This window comes from Xenopus laevis, chromosome 9_10L (assembly GCF_017654675.1).
Source record: "Xenopus laevis strain J_2021 chromosome 9_10L, Xenopus_laevis_v10.1, whole genome shotgun sequence".
In the NCBI taxonomy this organism is placed as follows: Eukaryota; Metazoa; Chordata; class Amphibia; order Anura; family Pipidae; genus Xenopus; species Xenopus laevis.
In genome coordinates, this window is record NC_054387.1 from 70,471,008 (window position 1) to 70,489,624 (window position 18,617).

The following is an 18,617-nucleotide window of genomic DNA, read 5'->3' on the forward strand; positions in this document are numbered from 1 at the left end:
AAGGGCTCCAGGAGGAGCTGGGCAGGAGGGAGTTAAAACTACAGTTTAAGATTAAGACCAAACGTTTACACAGACAAGAACTCCAAACAGACGAGTGTGCCGAAATGTTTGCAAAGGCAGGGAATGTAAAAAACGCAGACACCCCTAGGGTCTAACACAATGGAAGCAGAACTGGTTTATTCTATAAAAGCATTTCATTGCAATGATTCCACCCCAAACAGGAAACTGCCTGATTATCTCACTATTGATTTTCTGCCATCTTTATTTCCCTCTGTGCTGCTTTCACTTTGGGCGTATAGAGAGAGAAACTGCAGCTTTAACAGAAACAAGAGAGCCGGGGCTGCTGGAGTTTTCCACTGACAGCAGTTGCTACCAAACAGTTACTAAAACAAGAAGCTGTCTTGCATTCCCATCCGCTCGAGCCATCTGGTGAGAATGTAGGACAGGCTTCTGCTAATTAAATCTTCATCGTCCCAAACTGAACATTTACCAGGAGGCCAAAAAGCCCCCAGCTCTTGCAGCAGAACTGCGCTCTCTATCAAGTATTTATAAAGTGCCACACATGCTCCGTAGCGATGTACAACAGAACATCTTACCCAGAATATTTTCATGACGCAGTAACACAGTGTTGTATAACTCTGTTTCCCTGAACCAGGATTTTTCGTCTCGTGATGAAAATATCTTCACTGCGATGCTTTCTCCTTGCCAAAGACCTCGCCATACTTCACCATATCGGCCTTTTCCTGAGTGGGGAAGGAAGGAAGAACAGTAATTAAAGGATGAATTAAGTTAATTTTTCCATCAATAACTTGAAAAACATTATAAGGTCTAAATCCCAGTTTCGGATTTAACACACATTATGCTTCACTAGTTAAAATAAGAAAACTCCAATGTCTGCAAAATGTATAGTTGAAGAGAGCAAGCGCTATGTCAAATGACCAGCAGAGGGCACTGCACAGGGATTAGAAACATGGGCAACTATGGCTGCCTCCGTTCAAAAGAATAATCTCAAATAATGCTTGTTGGGCCAAAGATTTTTACGGATCATTTAAAAAAAAAAAAAAATGTAATGACTGTTAAGCCTACATGAAAAAGGTATCGTTTTCCTGTTTGTCCAAAAGGGTGGACAAAGACTATACTCATTTATTAGATCTGACATGGGCTGATCGATATAGGTAACGTACAGGTCGGCCTCTGTGTAGCCACCTTTATGTACTATAGAATATTCCAGGGGGCATAACCATAGAGAAAGTAGAACCTGTGACTGCAGGAGCCAGGAAGGTACACTGCCAGGTGGGACAATGAGTGGCAATAAGACAGTTTTCATAAACATGTTTAAAACAAAGTGTATGGGGGCCCTAAATGATCTAGGGGCCCAGTAAATTTTATATATGCAATTTCTTACAATACATCTACTCTCCATTAAATCAATTCATGCAATCACTTCTGCCCAGTCCCTAGCATTATTCCAACGTTGCATACATTATCATTCACATACCACAAATCTCAGCAAGACCAGTTACAATTTCCACATAACCATACATAACAGCCCATCCCCCTAAGGCAAAAAAAAATTTAATTGCTGAAAAAGCACAGTTTTAAGCAAAAATCCCCTGCAAACAAAATATTACTCGCTGTGTTCAACCGTCACGGCTTCTAGTGTTCAAATGTCTTCTGCAAGCGTGCCCAGACTGTGACTTACACACAGCCATACTCACTAGCAAGAATGCCGACACACTGGCTGTGACACAATGTGATTGGCTGCTGACTGATCCAAGCACAATAGCACATCAGGGTTAGCGTCAACACAGATATGGTCTTGCGCCAAATATTTCAGCAATGCCCTCAAGCTGTTCAGAACATTCAAACCTAGTATACAAACCTGCATATTCTTTCTACCGCTTTAAAAATCATATTAAATAATTTAGGCTTGGTTCAGCTGGGCACTAAAGTGTTGGCCAAACCTCAGTCCTGAAATAATGAGAATGGTCCATGTTAAAGGTATAGATTCTGGGATTAAGGCTACTATCACACTAGGAGGATTTAGGCCTGTGAATAACAACACTACAATCCTATCGGCTTTCTGATGTGCCAGCATCCAAAGCCACTGCACTGACCCAGGTGAAGGCACACGGAGCAGATTATGGAATCAAAATGCGTGAGGATGTGTTTTGAGGGGCTGATTAATGCAGAATCCATCTGTTGTGGCAGTTGCCTAAAAGTCCATTGGCTTTCTATGGCAGAGAAATGATCGCAAACGGAACGCATCACTTCAATAGGGAACAAAGGTGAGCGAGAGGTTGAATAACTCTGCCAGCCAATGGAGAGGGGAGGGAATTTTTTGTGCAGTCAGTGGCAGACTATCATTGTGGCAGAGCAGCTATTGTTTGCCTAGAATACCTAGACAACTATTGAAACATCCCAGGAACTATAGCTTAAAGCTGGAGAATATTCTTGCCATGTAGAAACACGTTGGACACAACCACACATCTAATCAGTGCTGCTGACCCACCCCTTCCCTGTGTTCAATATTCCTAGTAACAGATTAACTTGTCCAGCAGTTTCTCCATATCCAGGAATTTTCGTGCAAAAAAATTGCTCCTCCCCAAGCTAACAAGAAACAGCAACACTTATTGGCCTATAACAAGGTAGGGGGCTTCTGAACACATATATGCGTACTCTTACAAGGTCCCCATCCCATACAAGACTGAATTCTGCTGTAGCTTTAGTGCCCCTCTAACTCAAGCACTGAGAACTGAAAGACAATCTGTGCTAATGGTGAGGCAGCAGAGCTCATCAGCATTGTAAACTGAATCTCCTGGCACCAGCCCCCTCCTCCCAGTGCACTGAAAGCTAATGCATTTTACATTATCACTCCATGTCGGGAAATCCTAAATGTTTCTGCCAAGAATTTTATAAACTGACACTCATTAACATATCTAAGCTTTACACAATAAAACAACCCCTCGCAGGTAGAGTCATAAAACAAGCCTGTGCCTTGCTACCCCGCTTTGTCTCTCACAAGTCTGACTCTTGCCCATTCCAGCCCTGTTTTTCTTACAAATGGAATATGGCAGCTATTATGTCAGTGGCGGCTTCGGATTTTAAAGGTTGCTATAATTTTGTTTACAGACAGGGTTTTTTTTTTTTACTTTAAATGTTAATTACCCCAATTACATGGGTTAAGTTTAAAACAGAAAGATTGCTTTTCTTCCAGCCTGCTGGAGGTCTCCATTGATTTTCTAAAGGGACACAGAAAGAGATTGTGCGCTTAAACACTGGAATACCTGCCAGGAAATAAGTTTAAATTGCAGGTTGGGCATCCCGCATGTTAATGAGTCATAAATAAAACTAAGTTAAATGTATGCTAAGTAAAGCATGGACTTTGCAGAACAGTTATAGCGAAGGGGTACAGATGCAATTGTAACTAAATATAAAATATAAAAGCATAAGCAGTCATGAAGGTGTTACAGAAGCACATGTTATAGTTAAAACACATTTCAATGATTTCTATGACATCACCAAGCATAGCTTACAACTGATGATATTAAGCACTGTTTATATCTTTTTTAGGTTAGGTTATTCACAGCACTAGTTGTTTAATGGAGAACTAAACCCATTTAGGCAACATAGGGCCCTGCATAGTCCCCCTGTCTAAAATTGCCCTATCAGTGTTTCTTGGGCAGAGGGTTCAGAAGCTACCATGTTGAGCTAATTCACAAAAAGATGCATGCTTGCTAGGAGCAGATCTGGTCCTGGTTTCTTGTGCATATGATCCTGGTCACTCCATTGCTTCCAGGTGCTTATTGTCAAAATGCACAAGTGCTAACAAGAGCAGCAGACTGATCTACTTTGCTTCTGTTATACATCAGGGAAACTTGCACAGATTGCTTCCCTGCCACTGCTTTGTAAAGGAATAAAACCAAGTATCCAACAGATTTGGAATTGATAAAGTACAAAATTATACTAACCAACACACTCTGCTAGTGTAATCTGCCGAGCGACTGTTCTTTGTACCAGGAATGGAAGCCCAGAACCACTGCCCGATGTACAGGAATGATCCAACATTTCCTGGAAAATGTAACAAGCTCAAAAATCAGAAAAACAATATTTGAAAAACAAATAAGACTGACAATTAACATAAGTAATGCAAAGTGCTTTTCTGTCTAGCTGATAAGATTTCCACAAACACACACACACATATATTATCCCCAGTCCCTTCCCAGAGACTATTATCCCACTGCTACTATAGGCACCATCTCTCCCTACTATACCTGCTATCCCACAGCCACAGTCCCTTCCCAGAGGCTATTATCCCACTGCTACTATAGGCTAATCTCTTCTAACTATACCTGCTATCCCACAGTCTCTTCCCAGAGAAGAAACACAGGGCAAGGGCTAAGTTACACCAAGAGTTAAAAAGTAATAGTCCTCCCAGCACCTTCTCACCACACGCCATTGCTTTGCTTACAGGCTGAATTCATTGCATAAAGAATGCAAGATAATTAGCATACAGCAGCAGCAGCTACAGAAGTGTTCCGCACTTATCACGGAAAGGTTTTTTGGCTTGGCCTCTGCCAGCTAAAAAGGAATAGTCACAAGGTGGCAGAACATTACATTATTCATAGGAAAACAGGACTTAAATTAAAACAATGGTACAAGCATTCACAACAAAGTTATTTTAAAACAAATTGATGACTCATTTTTACCAGTCAAAAACTAAAAAGTGGGCCGGTTTAATTTTGGTGGCATATTTGTGTTCACAGTCTTTAAAGATTTGAAATCTTTATGTACCCAAGTGACCTACAGTATAACATTAAGCACCATTTATAGTAATGACATCACTGAGGACTGTTTAGAGGCATATATTTTGCAGGATATTCATGTCCCATCTGTTAACATATTTAAAAAAAAACCTGCAATTCTAGAATTCTTGTTAAGTTAAGAACCCACCAGTCAAGCAGCCAGATGCTAGGAGTAACACTCTTTGTGGCTGGATAAATGGATATAATTCCAATGGAGGCATCGCCAGCCACAGTGGTCCAAGACCATATTATTGACCATAGTGAAATTAGAGCAATGGGAACAAGCAAGCTCAGAAAAGCACAGGAAACAACTCCATGGCAGCATTAAAATGGATCTATTTAGTAAGAGGAAACTATCCAGTGCTGCTTTGTCACTTGCGAGTGCAAACACAACCATGAAGAATGGGAACAATGAATAGTAGTACAGGCTAACAAGACTTACTGCGAGTGTACTGTCTCCAACATTGGATGCAATGAGTCCATCAATGGTTCCATATTCTGCATCCCGATTGCTCAGCATCTCCATGTGACGCTGTTGAATTTTTCGGAAGATCAGCACAGCCAAGACAGAAAGTACCACTAGCACAACCACAGGGGCCAATATAAAGATTGTTAGTGTTTCCATGCTGTAATTTAATGCCTCCCCTTGCTTTGCTTTCCCTGTTAAAAAAAAATAAATTAAACAAAAATAAATATTGGGGGGAAAACACTGGTTTGGATACTTCAAAAAAATTTAAGAGTTATAAAAAATAATGAAAGTTTGCTGCACAATTAATACTTTCCCAGGATCCCCAGCTAACTGCTACAAATCAAGAAACTGCATTTTCCGGAGCACAATTGCACAAACATGCTTAATAGAGTGGAGAAATTAAAAGTAGGTTTTAATGTCTTTAAACATTGAGGACTATACCTCAGACGCAAGAATTTTTGATTTGGAGCATCGCACATTATTCTTGTCTGCCCCCCTTCATTAATTGTAAATTGACCTAGAGCTCGGGTGCCCGAAAGGTACATCTGGCTGGTGAGCAGTAGATCCCTCATGCTTTTCATTCAGATATTTAGAACATTAAGGTTACATAAGAAATAGTTTGTTAAATATACCAATATACATTTTCTCATAAATCAATATTAAAGTAGTATTTTTCAATGGGACAGAATGCTAACAGTGATTTTATGGATGTAGATCATAATGGGACAACATCACTAAAAGTAAACCTCGCATTAGTAAAGTGTGGGCACTCCTGACCTAGAGGCTTGCGTCTTTCAAAGGAGCTGCGGGCTTACCAAAAAAGCTGATGGCAAACAGGCAGATGTTTTTGTTGAGCATGACTGTTGAAACTGTTCAGTGCAAACACATTTTGCCCAAACTTTGTTGTTGAAAGTGCCCACAAAGTGCCTGCTAAGCCCCCTCCAGCAGGCACTGACCAACACACAGCTACAAGAAGCATGCAAACTAAAGAACGTTTCCTATGAAAATTACCTACCGTAATCATGTTTTTCCCCGATTTCAGGTACTCAAAATATATCAAATTAAACTCAGGAATCATCAGATCATCTACTCAATGGTAGTTACAGGCTGCTTAAGAATACGTATGGTAAAAGCATTTCTTTGCTTCAGCAGACTAGATGAATACTTGGATGGAACACAACATACCTGAACCCCTCCCCTCTACATTTACTGTGAGTTCCACACCAAAACCTTCATTTACCTCAATACCTCACCCTGAAACTACTGTTGAAGAACTTTTGTAACTTCAGAGAGTTCACAAAAAGTAGACTACAGCTAAAGGTCTGACCCAAAGACTGAATTGTTAGATAATCACCCACCTGTTTTTACATTATGTTTGAACTTTATACCTGTCTAGGCTGGAGTTTGTACAGGTCGAGTGGGCTTCATACAGCCTTGCAAATGTATTATTTGTCTCTGTAGGCTTATACCTTTCTTAAGGCAACCATCTATATGGACATGACTATATCAATAACATAAAGTGGCTCTCCTACAGTCAAAGCAGGTCTCTGAACTACAGGGCTTACCTCCAATTATCCTTAGCTATAAAATGGATTATGTGTGCCCTGAGAGTAACCTTAATAGACTGATATGGACTAACACTGGGCAGTTTAAAATGTCAATCATAACTCACAATGTCTACATTAAGGTACTGGCATAGAATGTAAGACATCTTAATGAGCTTAATCTTCAATGTACTCAAACAAGTTCAGTGCTGACCAACATGCCACCAAAACAGGGCCAATTCCAATTTGTGTGTCTAAACTATAACTCCCATCATTCTTGCCTAGCTAGCAGTAATACCAGTGATCATATTTGCCTTTACCTGTTATTTTTACTGTGATGTTCAAGTTACAGAGGTCACTCTGACAGCATTCCACGGCCTGGTCCTGGGATGGAGGGGTTTTGCATGTCATTTTGCCTTGTTCATAGACTTGGAAGCAACCCTTTTGGGACACCATGACTCCATCATTGTTGCTGAGCGAAGCAAAACACTGCTGCCCATAACAGTGGTCGCCGTTGCCGCAGGACATCCCTTCACATACGCATTTATACTGCCCTGCATTCAACTTCATCTCCTCATCTGTAAGAGACAGACATACACCGTCAACACAACCTGGTACACTAACCAAGGACAGAGAATGAAAGGCAAAGCAGGACGTCTTTGTTTTATCGTTTTACTCATCATTTTTGGTTCACAGTGCCCAAGATTGGAGTTTTGGAGCCAGTGCCCTTTCTGTCTTATTCTAAAAATGGCCTTATGTGCAAAACTGTGCCGACCAACCCCATTTAACCTTGTTAGATGGTGTTAGCCCAAAAAACGTAAGTCAATGATCTATAGTGATTGGGTATACTTGTCACATTAGATGCCCCAGTCATACTGTTTCTCCCTTGACAATGCTGATGGACATGAAGGCCACCCACCTAATGTACCAGCTTCTTCGAAGTGCCAGGAGATGCACACTCCAGCCACTGGGGGGGAAAAGGTAATGCTGCTGCCACTGAACTTTAATGCAGTGACAGTGCCCTCAGTGGTGTTAAGAATAATAATACATATTCTGTTTATTGTATTATGGAGCTGGCAAAGAGTATGCCAACAGAAAAGCTCCCAGGTCTTGTGTGCAGGCAAGTCTTATAGATACAGCAAGTCCAGTCTATAATGTCGATACAAGAAAACTAGAGGGAGCAGGAGTCACAAACCACAGAGGATAATTTATCACAAATTGGGAGAATGTTCTGTTGTGCCACAAAATATAGGGCTTCATGTTGCAGTAATGCAAACAATAGAATATGTGTATCTTTCCCAGAAACAGACCGGCAACACTGTCATATTGTAGGAAGTGTTCTTGGACAATGACATGGAATATTCTGTGCCCACAATAAGCCATGTCTGAGAGTTAAAAAGCCTGAATGTTGTTACTAATTTCCCCTTTATAAGACAAGTTGCCTCCCAGTTCACCCATAAAGCACTTTATTTAAATCCATTCTCAGAAATGGAGGCGTTTGCCAGCTCTCTAAATGCGTATTTCAGTTTGGCAATGGCCGGCTGGATCACACGGGTGTGAGAATGTTTCAGATGTTCTGACTAGCTTCTGAATAATATACAAATAAATTATGTACAACTCCTGCTGCGTTAATACTTCCACTGCCAAAAAAGCAGAGGGGCGACATATTGCAAATTTCCAGCCCCATTTAGCAGGGAGCAGCTGGCAGCACCTAATGCGCTGCGCACAGCGACATTACTTTCTACTTACCTTCCATGCTGGGAGAGGAAAAAGCCACCATCATAAGGATAGGAAGAATCATAACACCATCCACCATTGTACAGCTCTGAAAAGGGGGGGGGGACAAAAGTTATTTTTTCTACATTAAAAGGCCATTACACTTCCTAATTATGCTTTGTACAGTATCTAACCCTTAGTAAATAAAGGTACTCAATTTCTGGTTAGTCATTATAGCTCAGTTAAGGAGCACAATCATTCTGCTTTTTATAACAATTTGTCCACTGGAGGGCACTTTCATTAGAGGTAATGTAGGCATATACATATAAAAGCGGACGAGACAGCAGCTTATTGACCAATGTATGTCAGGCCTCCATAGACCAGCAGTATGAGCCAATCGTAAGCCTTGACTGAAGGTAGTGGCCTGGAAGTGTGTGCAGCATCTAACTGGAATGCCAGGGGCCAACTAAAAATCTTTAGACCATGGGCCCACTTTTGAAACTATTTTCCCTGCTCTGCTCACTGAGCCTATTTAATTATCCTTGTCTCTTTTCTTTACATCCTACAATCACACAGAAATAGGGAATCACAAAGAAATAGGGCAAAGGCAATAGGCAGTAAGGCACATCTGGGCCCACTGGTGGTGCATATCTTTGGGGGCTAGTTCAGAAGCTTTGGCACAAACGTGTTGCTCACAGCACCTGAAACAGCCCCACATGCCAATACCCTAATGAAAACAGAACCCAGAATATGTTCGGGTAAATTAACCCCACAGTTGTCTCCAAACAGTGAGAACAATTCAGCAGGACTATCATAGTGCAAGCAAATTGAAACATTTGTCAAAAGAAATTGCATTTGCATACAATTCCAACAAGATTGTTCTGTACAGAGCTATTAATGCTATCGCATATCAATAACAGATAAAGGAGGACACAGCTTCCACTTGCAGCATAAATCACACATTGTTTTATTTGGTATTTAATCCCTCTGCAAAATTATGTGTGTTCCAGTCCGTACAGAGTAAACAGGAACCGGTTCTAATGTAATAGTTGTGTTTGATTTCAGGGAAATAAAAATTATACACAAAAAAACCCAATCATCCGGTGTGCCAAACGCAGTATTTCCCCTCCACAGCGTCCAATGTAGCTACCATTGCTAAGTAACCCTCCCACACACTTCGAATGATGGAAAATTAACTGAAAGCATGCCCAATAAAATGCTTCTCCTTCTAATGAAAATTCATTGTGTTCCCAAGCCAGGCACTCCAAAATTACCTGCAAAAAGGAAAGTATATAACCTTTTTATTTAATTTCTCTTACTTAAAAAAAAAACCCTAGGTGTCAATTCTGCAATTCCAATGATACACCACTGCACAGAATAATGTAATGGACAACTACCTACGATCAGGTGCTAAACAAAGATTGAAAAGATTGTGACCCTCTGATGTATTGTTGGCTACCGTGATCAAATTAGATATCCAGACAATTTGCAATAAAATAAACCTCACCTCCACAGATTGTCACCAATGTCATGCATAGGCAAGCATTTGCAAATCCGATCCTCCATGAATAAATAAATAAATGCTAAAAACGAGATTCCTTTTTAAATAAAATTTCCAGAGTTTAAGTCATGTGATAGAATTCGTTGAGCGGAACACTTCACAGATACGTACTGGTAGTAAAGAGGCACCAAAGCTAGGTTTAGGCTAGCAGTACATATGAATATAGGGTAGTTACCATAAAGTATATAAAAGTACAAAGTCAAAAACAAGACTATGGCCCTAGAAGAAACAGCTACAGTACATATGTAATTTCAAAACCCTAAAGCAGACATTACAAGGCACCCAAGGCTGTATACAAGGCTCCTCGGCAATTGCTTGGGCTTGCTTGCACTAAAGAATGGTAGGCCAATGATTATTAAAGTGGGCTATATTTTGCACTACAGTAATGCCATTGTGCTTCAATTGTTTGAAAATATTTCCCAAGGACCTAGGGCATTATGATATCATTGCAAGCCAGATTAGGTTGATGTCACTAATTAATGAAATGCGATCGGATCTAATTTTTAAACCTGTTGTTGAATATGACACTTCTCCCATATCATCTTTCATTTGGGTGTGTCCAATATGCAGTCTTCAAACTGCGACCCCCAAAATTTACTAATGGCAGATATTTAAAACCGTAGATCACCAACAGCGGAATTCTGTCACTTTACTACCTACTTGAAGGAAATTACCAAAATCATACTTCAAAATCCAGCATATTTTCAATGGAACGTGACAAATAATTTGTTCACATAAAATGCCAGCACGGTTGTATTATTAAATAGTCTACATCCCCCTACCCTACCTTTTTCAAAAGCTTTCGGGAGCATTTCAATGCTTTTCAGTAGTGAGGAGTCCTGCAAGTTGGGTACAGGTGGAATATCCGCAAAGTGAACAGGCTTCTGACATTAGTAAATTTCACAAACACTTGAAAAACTGAGAAAAATTGACATGTCTGAATTCATTGTGCTCAATAATAAGCAAATGAGGGATCAGTGTTTGGTTAATATAGAGAACTCAGGCAAATGAAAAATTATGGATTCAGAACATCTTTGCTTTATGGGCAAAGAGACACACTGACACATGTGGCAGCAATCAAACCATCATAAGTGCCAAGACAATGCTATTTGTATTTAATAGGCACAATAATGGTTTAATGATAAGGAAAAGGGTTTTTTTTTTGTTTGTGTTTTTTAATATTAATGGAGAAAGATTTTTTTTAATCTAAATACTGATTGGCAAATGTCTATTCTTCATTGAGGAAGTAGCTAACCTGGTCACAGGGAGAAGGAGAATAATGAACAGTTTGTTTGTGGTTCCCTTTGTAGAGAAGTTTGGCACATTGTACAAAGACGTTCTTTTCGGTTGGCCAGACACAAACACTCCTTGGCCCCGGATCTCACTCCCAACAAGAATGACGGACACGTAGCCTGTACTAAATATTGTCGTACTGAAGTATGTTGGGCAGACAAAACATTTTCATCCCTTGCCTGCATTCTACAAAGGATTCTCTTTCTGCACTCTGATGCCTTCTCCGCATACCTAGATGTTCAACTCTGTTGTATATATAAATACTGAAAGTGCCTTACATACGTAATACAACAGTGTTCTGCAGGGCCTTACAGGCGGCTCTATGGGACGATATCATTCTATTTCTTTAACCCAATGGCACACAAGGTGATTTGCATGTAGTTATGTTCATAGGATCCAGAAGTATTATTTTTACTTCAAAACTGTGCTTATCTTATCGCCAGTAATTAACTCAAATTGCAGAAAGAGTTTTTTTTGTTTGTTTTTTTACGTGTATGGGACCTATTAACCAGAATTTTGGGACCTGGTGTTTTCCAGATAAGTGATCTTTCCGTAATTTTGATCTTCATAACTTAAGTCTAGACTGGTTTTACTTCCAATAAGAATTCATTATCTCTTAGTTTGAATCAAGTAAGTAAATCAAGGAAATAATTTTTAAAACATTTGGATTACTTAAAAAAAAAAAAAAAAAAAAAGGAGTCTATGGGAGATGAACTTCCCATAATTCTGAGCTTTCTGGATAACAGATCCCATACCAGTACCAAAATCAATGCATATATAATGTGATTTCTTGGCTCTTTTTGTCAGTAGACAGGCTCACGTGTTTTAGGAAATATGCAGACAAGTGGCTATAAACTAGTACATTGTAGACAAAGAATATTGCATATATATATATATGTTTTTTGTTTTTATATGCACACTTATGCAAAAGGAATTGCATATGCTATGCCAATACTTAATGCTTTACATAACTTAAAAATACACTCTGTCTGAATGATTCAGCAACCCAAAAAAACAAATTTCAGCCTGTGAGACAAACCTTGAGATTTCCCCGTAATTACGCTGTTTTGAAGTTAAAGGATTGTAAATGATAGATTTGCATAATTTCTCCCATGTGGGCATTAATGAAAGGGAGGAATATGCACAGAATATACAAGTTTAAATACTGGGGTTTTTTTTTTTAAAATGTCTGTTTAAAGCATTGCTTTGGCTTAAAGGGGAAATATATAGTTTCCTCTAAGGGGTGTTTTAAACTATCACAACAGAGGCAAATTTGCACCCAATCACCCTCAGCAATAGTCAAGTCTCCCACTCCCTTTAATTTGCACAGAAATTACTGTTAACCCACCTCCCCTGCAACTGAAAGGCCTCAGATCAAGCTGAGGATCCATTTAGTACAAGTATGGTTGGGCAGAATTCAAAGCAGGGGCACATTGGATTGCAACCATTCTGTCCTAATATTACTGCCCTGTGGGAAGGGCAAAGCAGATCAGCGATGGCTCAGGGTTAGAAAATGGCCAGACTGAGAATGCAGTGTCATTCTGTGGCTACTAAAGCAAATAAAGTTCTGTCTTGCATAAAAAAGGGCATTAACTCAAGGGATGAAAACAAAAAAATTATGCCTCTTTATAGGTCCCTGGTGAGGCCTCATCTGGAGTATGCAGTGCAGTTTTGGATTCCAGTCCTTAAGAGGAATATAAATGAGCTGGAGAGAGTGCAGAGACGTGCAACTAAATTGGTTAGAGGGACGGAAGACTTAAATTATGAGGGTAGACTGTCAAGGTTGGGGTTGTTTTCTCTGGAAAAAAGGGGCTTGTGAGGGGACATGATTACACTTTACAAGTACATTAGAGGACATTATAGACAAATGGCAGGGGACCTTTTTACCCATAAAGAGGATCACCGTACCAGAGGCCACCCCTTTAGACTAGAAGAAAAGAACTTTCATTTGAAGCAACGTAGGGGGTTCTTCACAGTCAGGACAGTGAGGTTGTGGAATGCACTGCCGGGTGATGTTGTGATGGCTGATTCAGTTAATGCCTTTAAGAATGGCTTGGATGATTTTTTTGGACAGACATAATATCAAAGGCTATTCTGATACTAAGCTCTATAGTTAGTATAGGTATGGGTATATAGAATTTAATTAAAAGTAGGGATGGGTGTGTGTATGGATGCTGGGTTTTCATTTGGAGGGGTTGAACTTGATGGACTTTGTCTTTTTTCAACCCAATTTAACTATGTAACTATGTAACTATGTAAGTGGTAGGTTCAAAAGAACCCACAACTGGAGAGTATAATACCCCTTTACTAAGAGGTAATTTGATATACTTATATCGTCCTTTTATCTAATCCAGTTTTAATGCAACAGCTAAAACCTAATTCACAATAACAACTTTTTTCATTAATCCTAATTCTCTTTTGCAAAAGAAAAAAAAATCTAAAAATCAAATATTGCCTCAACCTCTACTATAACAGGCTTATACTTAGTGGTTTACATTGCTGAACGCCTGCCAAACCCTCCTCCCAGAGTGATGTCTGCATCTCGAGATGGATTCCATTTTCCGCAGCCTGGCCTGGAACTCACGAGGTAAAAATAAACCATAATCATTTTTAATGAGCAAATAAAGCTACTCAATAAAAACTGCCTATAGTGAGGATTACCTTTCACGTGATTCGTACCAAGCTTGCTGACCGCATCCATCCTGCAAACAATAAAAATTAAAGTACTTTACAGAAATTTTAGACTAGATTTATGGAGACCATTGAAAAAAAGTTGCCAGGTTGGGCCCTTCAGATCAAGTTAGCAGATTGCTCACCCATGTAAGGGTGGCCCATACACGGGCAGATTAAAACTTCTGATAACAGTCCTTTAGAACAATATTAAGCAGTTTATCTTCCCGTGTATGTGGCATTCTGATGGGTCTCCCAAAATCTATATCAGGCCAGCTAACCAATTTTTTTTCCACTTTTTCCTTTCCCACCCCTAATTTGCATATGCAAATGAGGATTCGGATTCAGTTCGGTATTCGGCCGAATCTTCCAAGATGGATTCAGGGAATTCGGCCAAATCGAAAATAGTGGATTCGGTGCATCCCTAATTAATATAGTGAATAAAGTACCCCCTCTTGTAAAATAGAAAGATATAAGTTACAGAGGAGTTCTAAGACATAAACAAAACACGACTCATAAGGCCAAATGGTTTTTATACAGATAATGGAAGCAGAGGTGACTTCTAATATCCTCATATTTTGCAACGGGGGTATTATTATTATTTAGTTTCAGTGAGTCATGTGACAGAAATTACATCATTAAGCTCCGATTTTAACAGATGACATCACTAAGCACCGTTTATAAGGATATCATTTACAGGATATTCATGGCTCGTGTATTACAGGTATGGGATCTGTTATCCGGAAACCCATTATCCAGAAAGCTCAGAATTACAGAAAGGCCATCTCCTATAGACTCCATTTTAGCCAAATAATCCAAATTTTGGAAAAATTATTTCCTTTTACATTGTACTTGATCCAAACGGAGATATAAAATAATCCTTATTGGAGGCAAAACCAGCCTATTGGGTTTTTAATGTTTACATGATTTTCTATTAGATTAAAGGTATGAAAATCTAAATTACGGAAAGATCTGTTATCAAGAAAACCCCAGGTCCCAGGCATTCTGGATAAGAGGTCCCATATCTATATAAAGTAGGATTAATAATTCTGGATAAGAGGTCCCATATCTATATAAAGTAGGATTAATAAAGCTTTTTAAAATAAGCACGGCAAAAAAGGAAATACCTTCTGCAATTTTCATCCAAATTAGCTTTTATTTTAAACGTACCATATCTTACAGTTGCTAAATTCAGAATTCATCGGCCTGACCTTCATAGCCCAGGTCCAGTAAGAAAACTCATGTTCTGACCTAAGTCGAATATGAGAGCTCTGGCATGAGCTAAATTTCCCTTTTCATAGTTAGAAATATTTACATATCAAGCTGGTCAAACATGCCAGATTTGGTCACCCTTACTACAATTCCGAATTTTTTACATGTATGCCAGATCAATATCGCAATGGACAGAAGATAGGGACAGCTGTTAAAATTTCACTACGCTGTAAACTGAACGGCACATCGGATATAGGATATATATGATCACATATAGTTACCTGAATATTTTTCTTCCAAGGCAAGGGCCACAAAGGCAATAAGACTGGCCAGCTATTATTATACAAAACAACTCCTTCTGATCTCCCTATGTTTTTGTATAATGCACAGAACAATTGAACCTCGCCCACAGGTACCAATAGGTTTAGCTAAAAAGTGTGAGTCACTCTCCTTTGTGTAGGTTTTATTGCTAAGAACAAAAATAAAGCAGATGGTTTTAAACTAAAAATACCCAAAAGAGACACATAAATCTCCATGACACATTCGATGAATGGCTCTTGCATTGTCTCAGAGACTTTTTTCTGTCAGTCGCCACATCTTGGACTAAATAGGATCACAAGGAATCAAGCCCTAGCCTAGCCACTTAAGTTTTGCAGTCACTTCCTACCTGCCACCCCAACAGTTGCATCTCAACAAAACATTGGGACGGACTCACTTGTTTCAAAGACATGGGTCAAAAAAAGCTGGAGTAGTTTACCCCTAGTAATCAGACCAGATCAATGAGAATATAGGGATCCCCGTCATGGCACTCTGGCTTTTGTAACCTTGAATCCATGTTATTGCAGGCAATGAGGTATCTGATTTCCAGACAAACGTGAAGACTTCCATGACAGACAAAGCCTTTATGGTTTAAGGAGCGCCAAAGTGAAACGCCTGCACATCTATTCAGAGGACATGACTCACTCGGTAATCGTTTCTACCATCAGAAAGTAATAGTGATCTGGCACCCAGTGCATTTAGAATTTTATTGCATTGGTTTGGGGACAGGTACCAATTTGTTAGGAATCCTCTTAACTAAAAGAAAGCACCCACCTGGGGCAAAGTTACAGTGAGGGCCAATATGTTTCCTTCTGCTCAGGGATCTGGGTGGTGCACATCCACAGTAGAACAGAACAGGAATTTAACATCATGGTGCCATGTCTACATATCTGAATGTATTGCTATAGTCTGCCTTTCTCCACTGACCTCACAGCAATAAATAATGTTATACATATATTAATAAGAATAATTACTATTAATACAGGTCAAATACATCATTCTATAATGCGTTCACCATTTGCAGTCCAATCCCAAGGCAAGAAAAATGAAAATACCGTCTCATATACATTTTGCTCTGCTCTAAGGGTATTATGCCTTTTAATGAAGCAGTGCCCCTGTAAGCGCTACCCACCAACAGCGAGTCAGATTGAAGCTCAAGCTTTCTCACACTGCTTGTGGTGCCTTCTCCTTTAACGGTAGCCCTCCCCTTTAAGTCCATCAAATATTCCTGTTTCAAGTCCCACATGGAAGGAGTAATTATTTATGAGACAGTCTTGCTTAGAGATGGTGGGATCAATGTGGCTAGTCATGCATAGCACCTGGCTTGTCGTAAAACTATTTCCTAGAGACCGTCAACTACAATGTGCTGTCTGGAGACAAATGCACGTGCACATACAAGACAAGTGTAAATTGGAAGATGTTGCTTGTCTATTTATAGAGACAAATCATATTAAAGTGTGTGTCGCAGGGAGTTTCAGGCAACACAAATGTCTGCTTCTAACCAACATGCAATGTCACAACCAAGCAGTAAGTGTTGACACAGAGCACTGGTCAATCACAGGCCTAGGAATAAGCAAGGCAATTCCACCCTCCTGCCACTTCTGATGAAGTGGCAGGACGCCACGAAACGCGTTAAGCGGGCAGCCACGGGTTGCTGCTGTAACTGGTTTTTATATGTCTATTGAATAAAATTTCAATTTTTTTACATTTTATTGAATTCTCACGGTGCTTCGCTTTTTTTGTTCCTGGAATTCTTGTGACCGTGTGGGACGGCGGCCAGCAGTACAGCACGTCTGAATTCAGTGTCCGGTAAGTGCTCCCACTAAAACATACTTTTTTTCTGCACCCTCCATTTATGAAAGCAACAAACTCTCTTCACCAGAAAAGAAATCTGTCTAATGAAAACTGTAGGCTATATACAAATTGAACCACCGTCCTATTGTTCTGATCACTGCATGGACAGCCAGCTTTAGTCCCTAGGTAGTTTGGAGGCTCCCGACGCCTGTGGGAGGATTATGAACTGCCAACAACTTTTTCCATGATACAATGCCAGCTGAAGCAAGTTATTCACCATGCATTATATCAGAAACACCCTGGTGGGAAAGGTGGCAACCAGGATACATTATATGAATAATAAAACAAATGTCAAAGCCATTCAGCACTGGCAACTCTGTCAGACTGGCCGATTTATTATTTGATCTATAAAATACCTGAAAAGCAACATGTCTGTCTCTCACTAAAGATCCTCCCTTCACCTTGGCCCATTTCTTCCTTGGAATGCAGAGAATTCAAATCAATAAAGTCTCCAGGTGGAGGATTTAAGCAATGTGGCTACTCTTTCACATATTAGTATATTGTAGCCCTAGAAACTGAGTAAAGGACAGCTGGAAACCTTAATTTGGCCAATGTCCGAATGCTTTCAACTATTAAATAGATTACTTTTAATTGATGCTGGGAAGATGAAATAGTTTAAAACTAAACATTCGACCTACACTCCAATAGTGAACTGACAAAGTGCTTTACAAATGGAAGTAGAGCAGCCTTGCGGGTGGATATAGGGGTACCCTTTGCCCCACAGTGCAGCAGAAGGGTTAGGAATCCACACCAACCAATCAGCAGGAAAAAATGTCCTAATAATATTTGAAAGTAAAGATTTAATAGGTTGCATTGAGTGACTAGACCAAACAAGACTTATTACATTGACCCGGTGAAACATATATAATAATATAAGGGAAAAAAGGAAATCATAGAATGGAGCTAAACAGTTAAGCAAGTTATGTTTTCCCTTAGAAAGGCACAATTTGTAGTACTGCAATAGATACATACAGCAGGCATCTGAACAAGAAATGCCATAAATCCATTGACTAGGAGAAGCGATACTTTCTTTTGGAACAATACAACAAAACATTCTGACTTTCTGCTCAGAATTGGAATGCATTCAATGGAAATAACTATTAATCACCATATATCACGTTTTTCTCATGCTTTTCTACTAAGGCCGAATCAAAAAATAATTACGCCACGGCTCA

The 18,617-nt window shown here is 39.6% G+C and overlaps 1 protein-coding gene across 4 annotated transcripts in view; it reads right to left on the reverse strand.

Annotated features, from left to right (window-relative positions):
- acvr1.L (activin A receptor type 1 L homeolog) overlaps window positions 1-18,617 on the reverse strand; it is a 45,756-nt gene that overhangs the window by 14,080 nt on the left and 13,059 nt on the right. For 3 of the 4 annotated variants that reach the window (XM_018234200.2, XM_018234201.2, NM_001090293.1), the window contains 5 exon segments: window positions 8,568-8,643; window positions 7,139-7,396; window positions 5,248-5,465; window positions 3,972-4,071; window positions 597-743 (listed from right to left, as the gene is read on the reverse strand). In XM_018234200.2, the coding sequence (XP_018089689.1) occupies window positions 597-743; window positions 3,972-4,071; window positions 5,248-5,465; window positions 7,139-7,396; window positions 8,568-8,634 (790 nt within the window). In that variant the 5' untranslated portion in view covers window positions 8,635-8,643. 4 annotated transcript variants of the gene reach the window in all.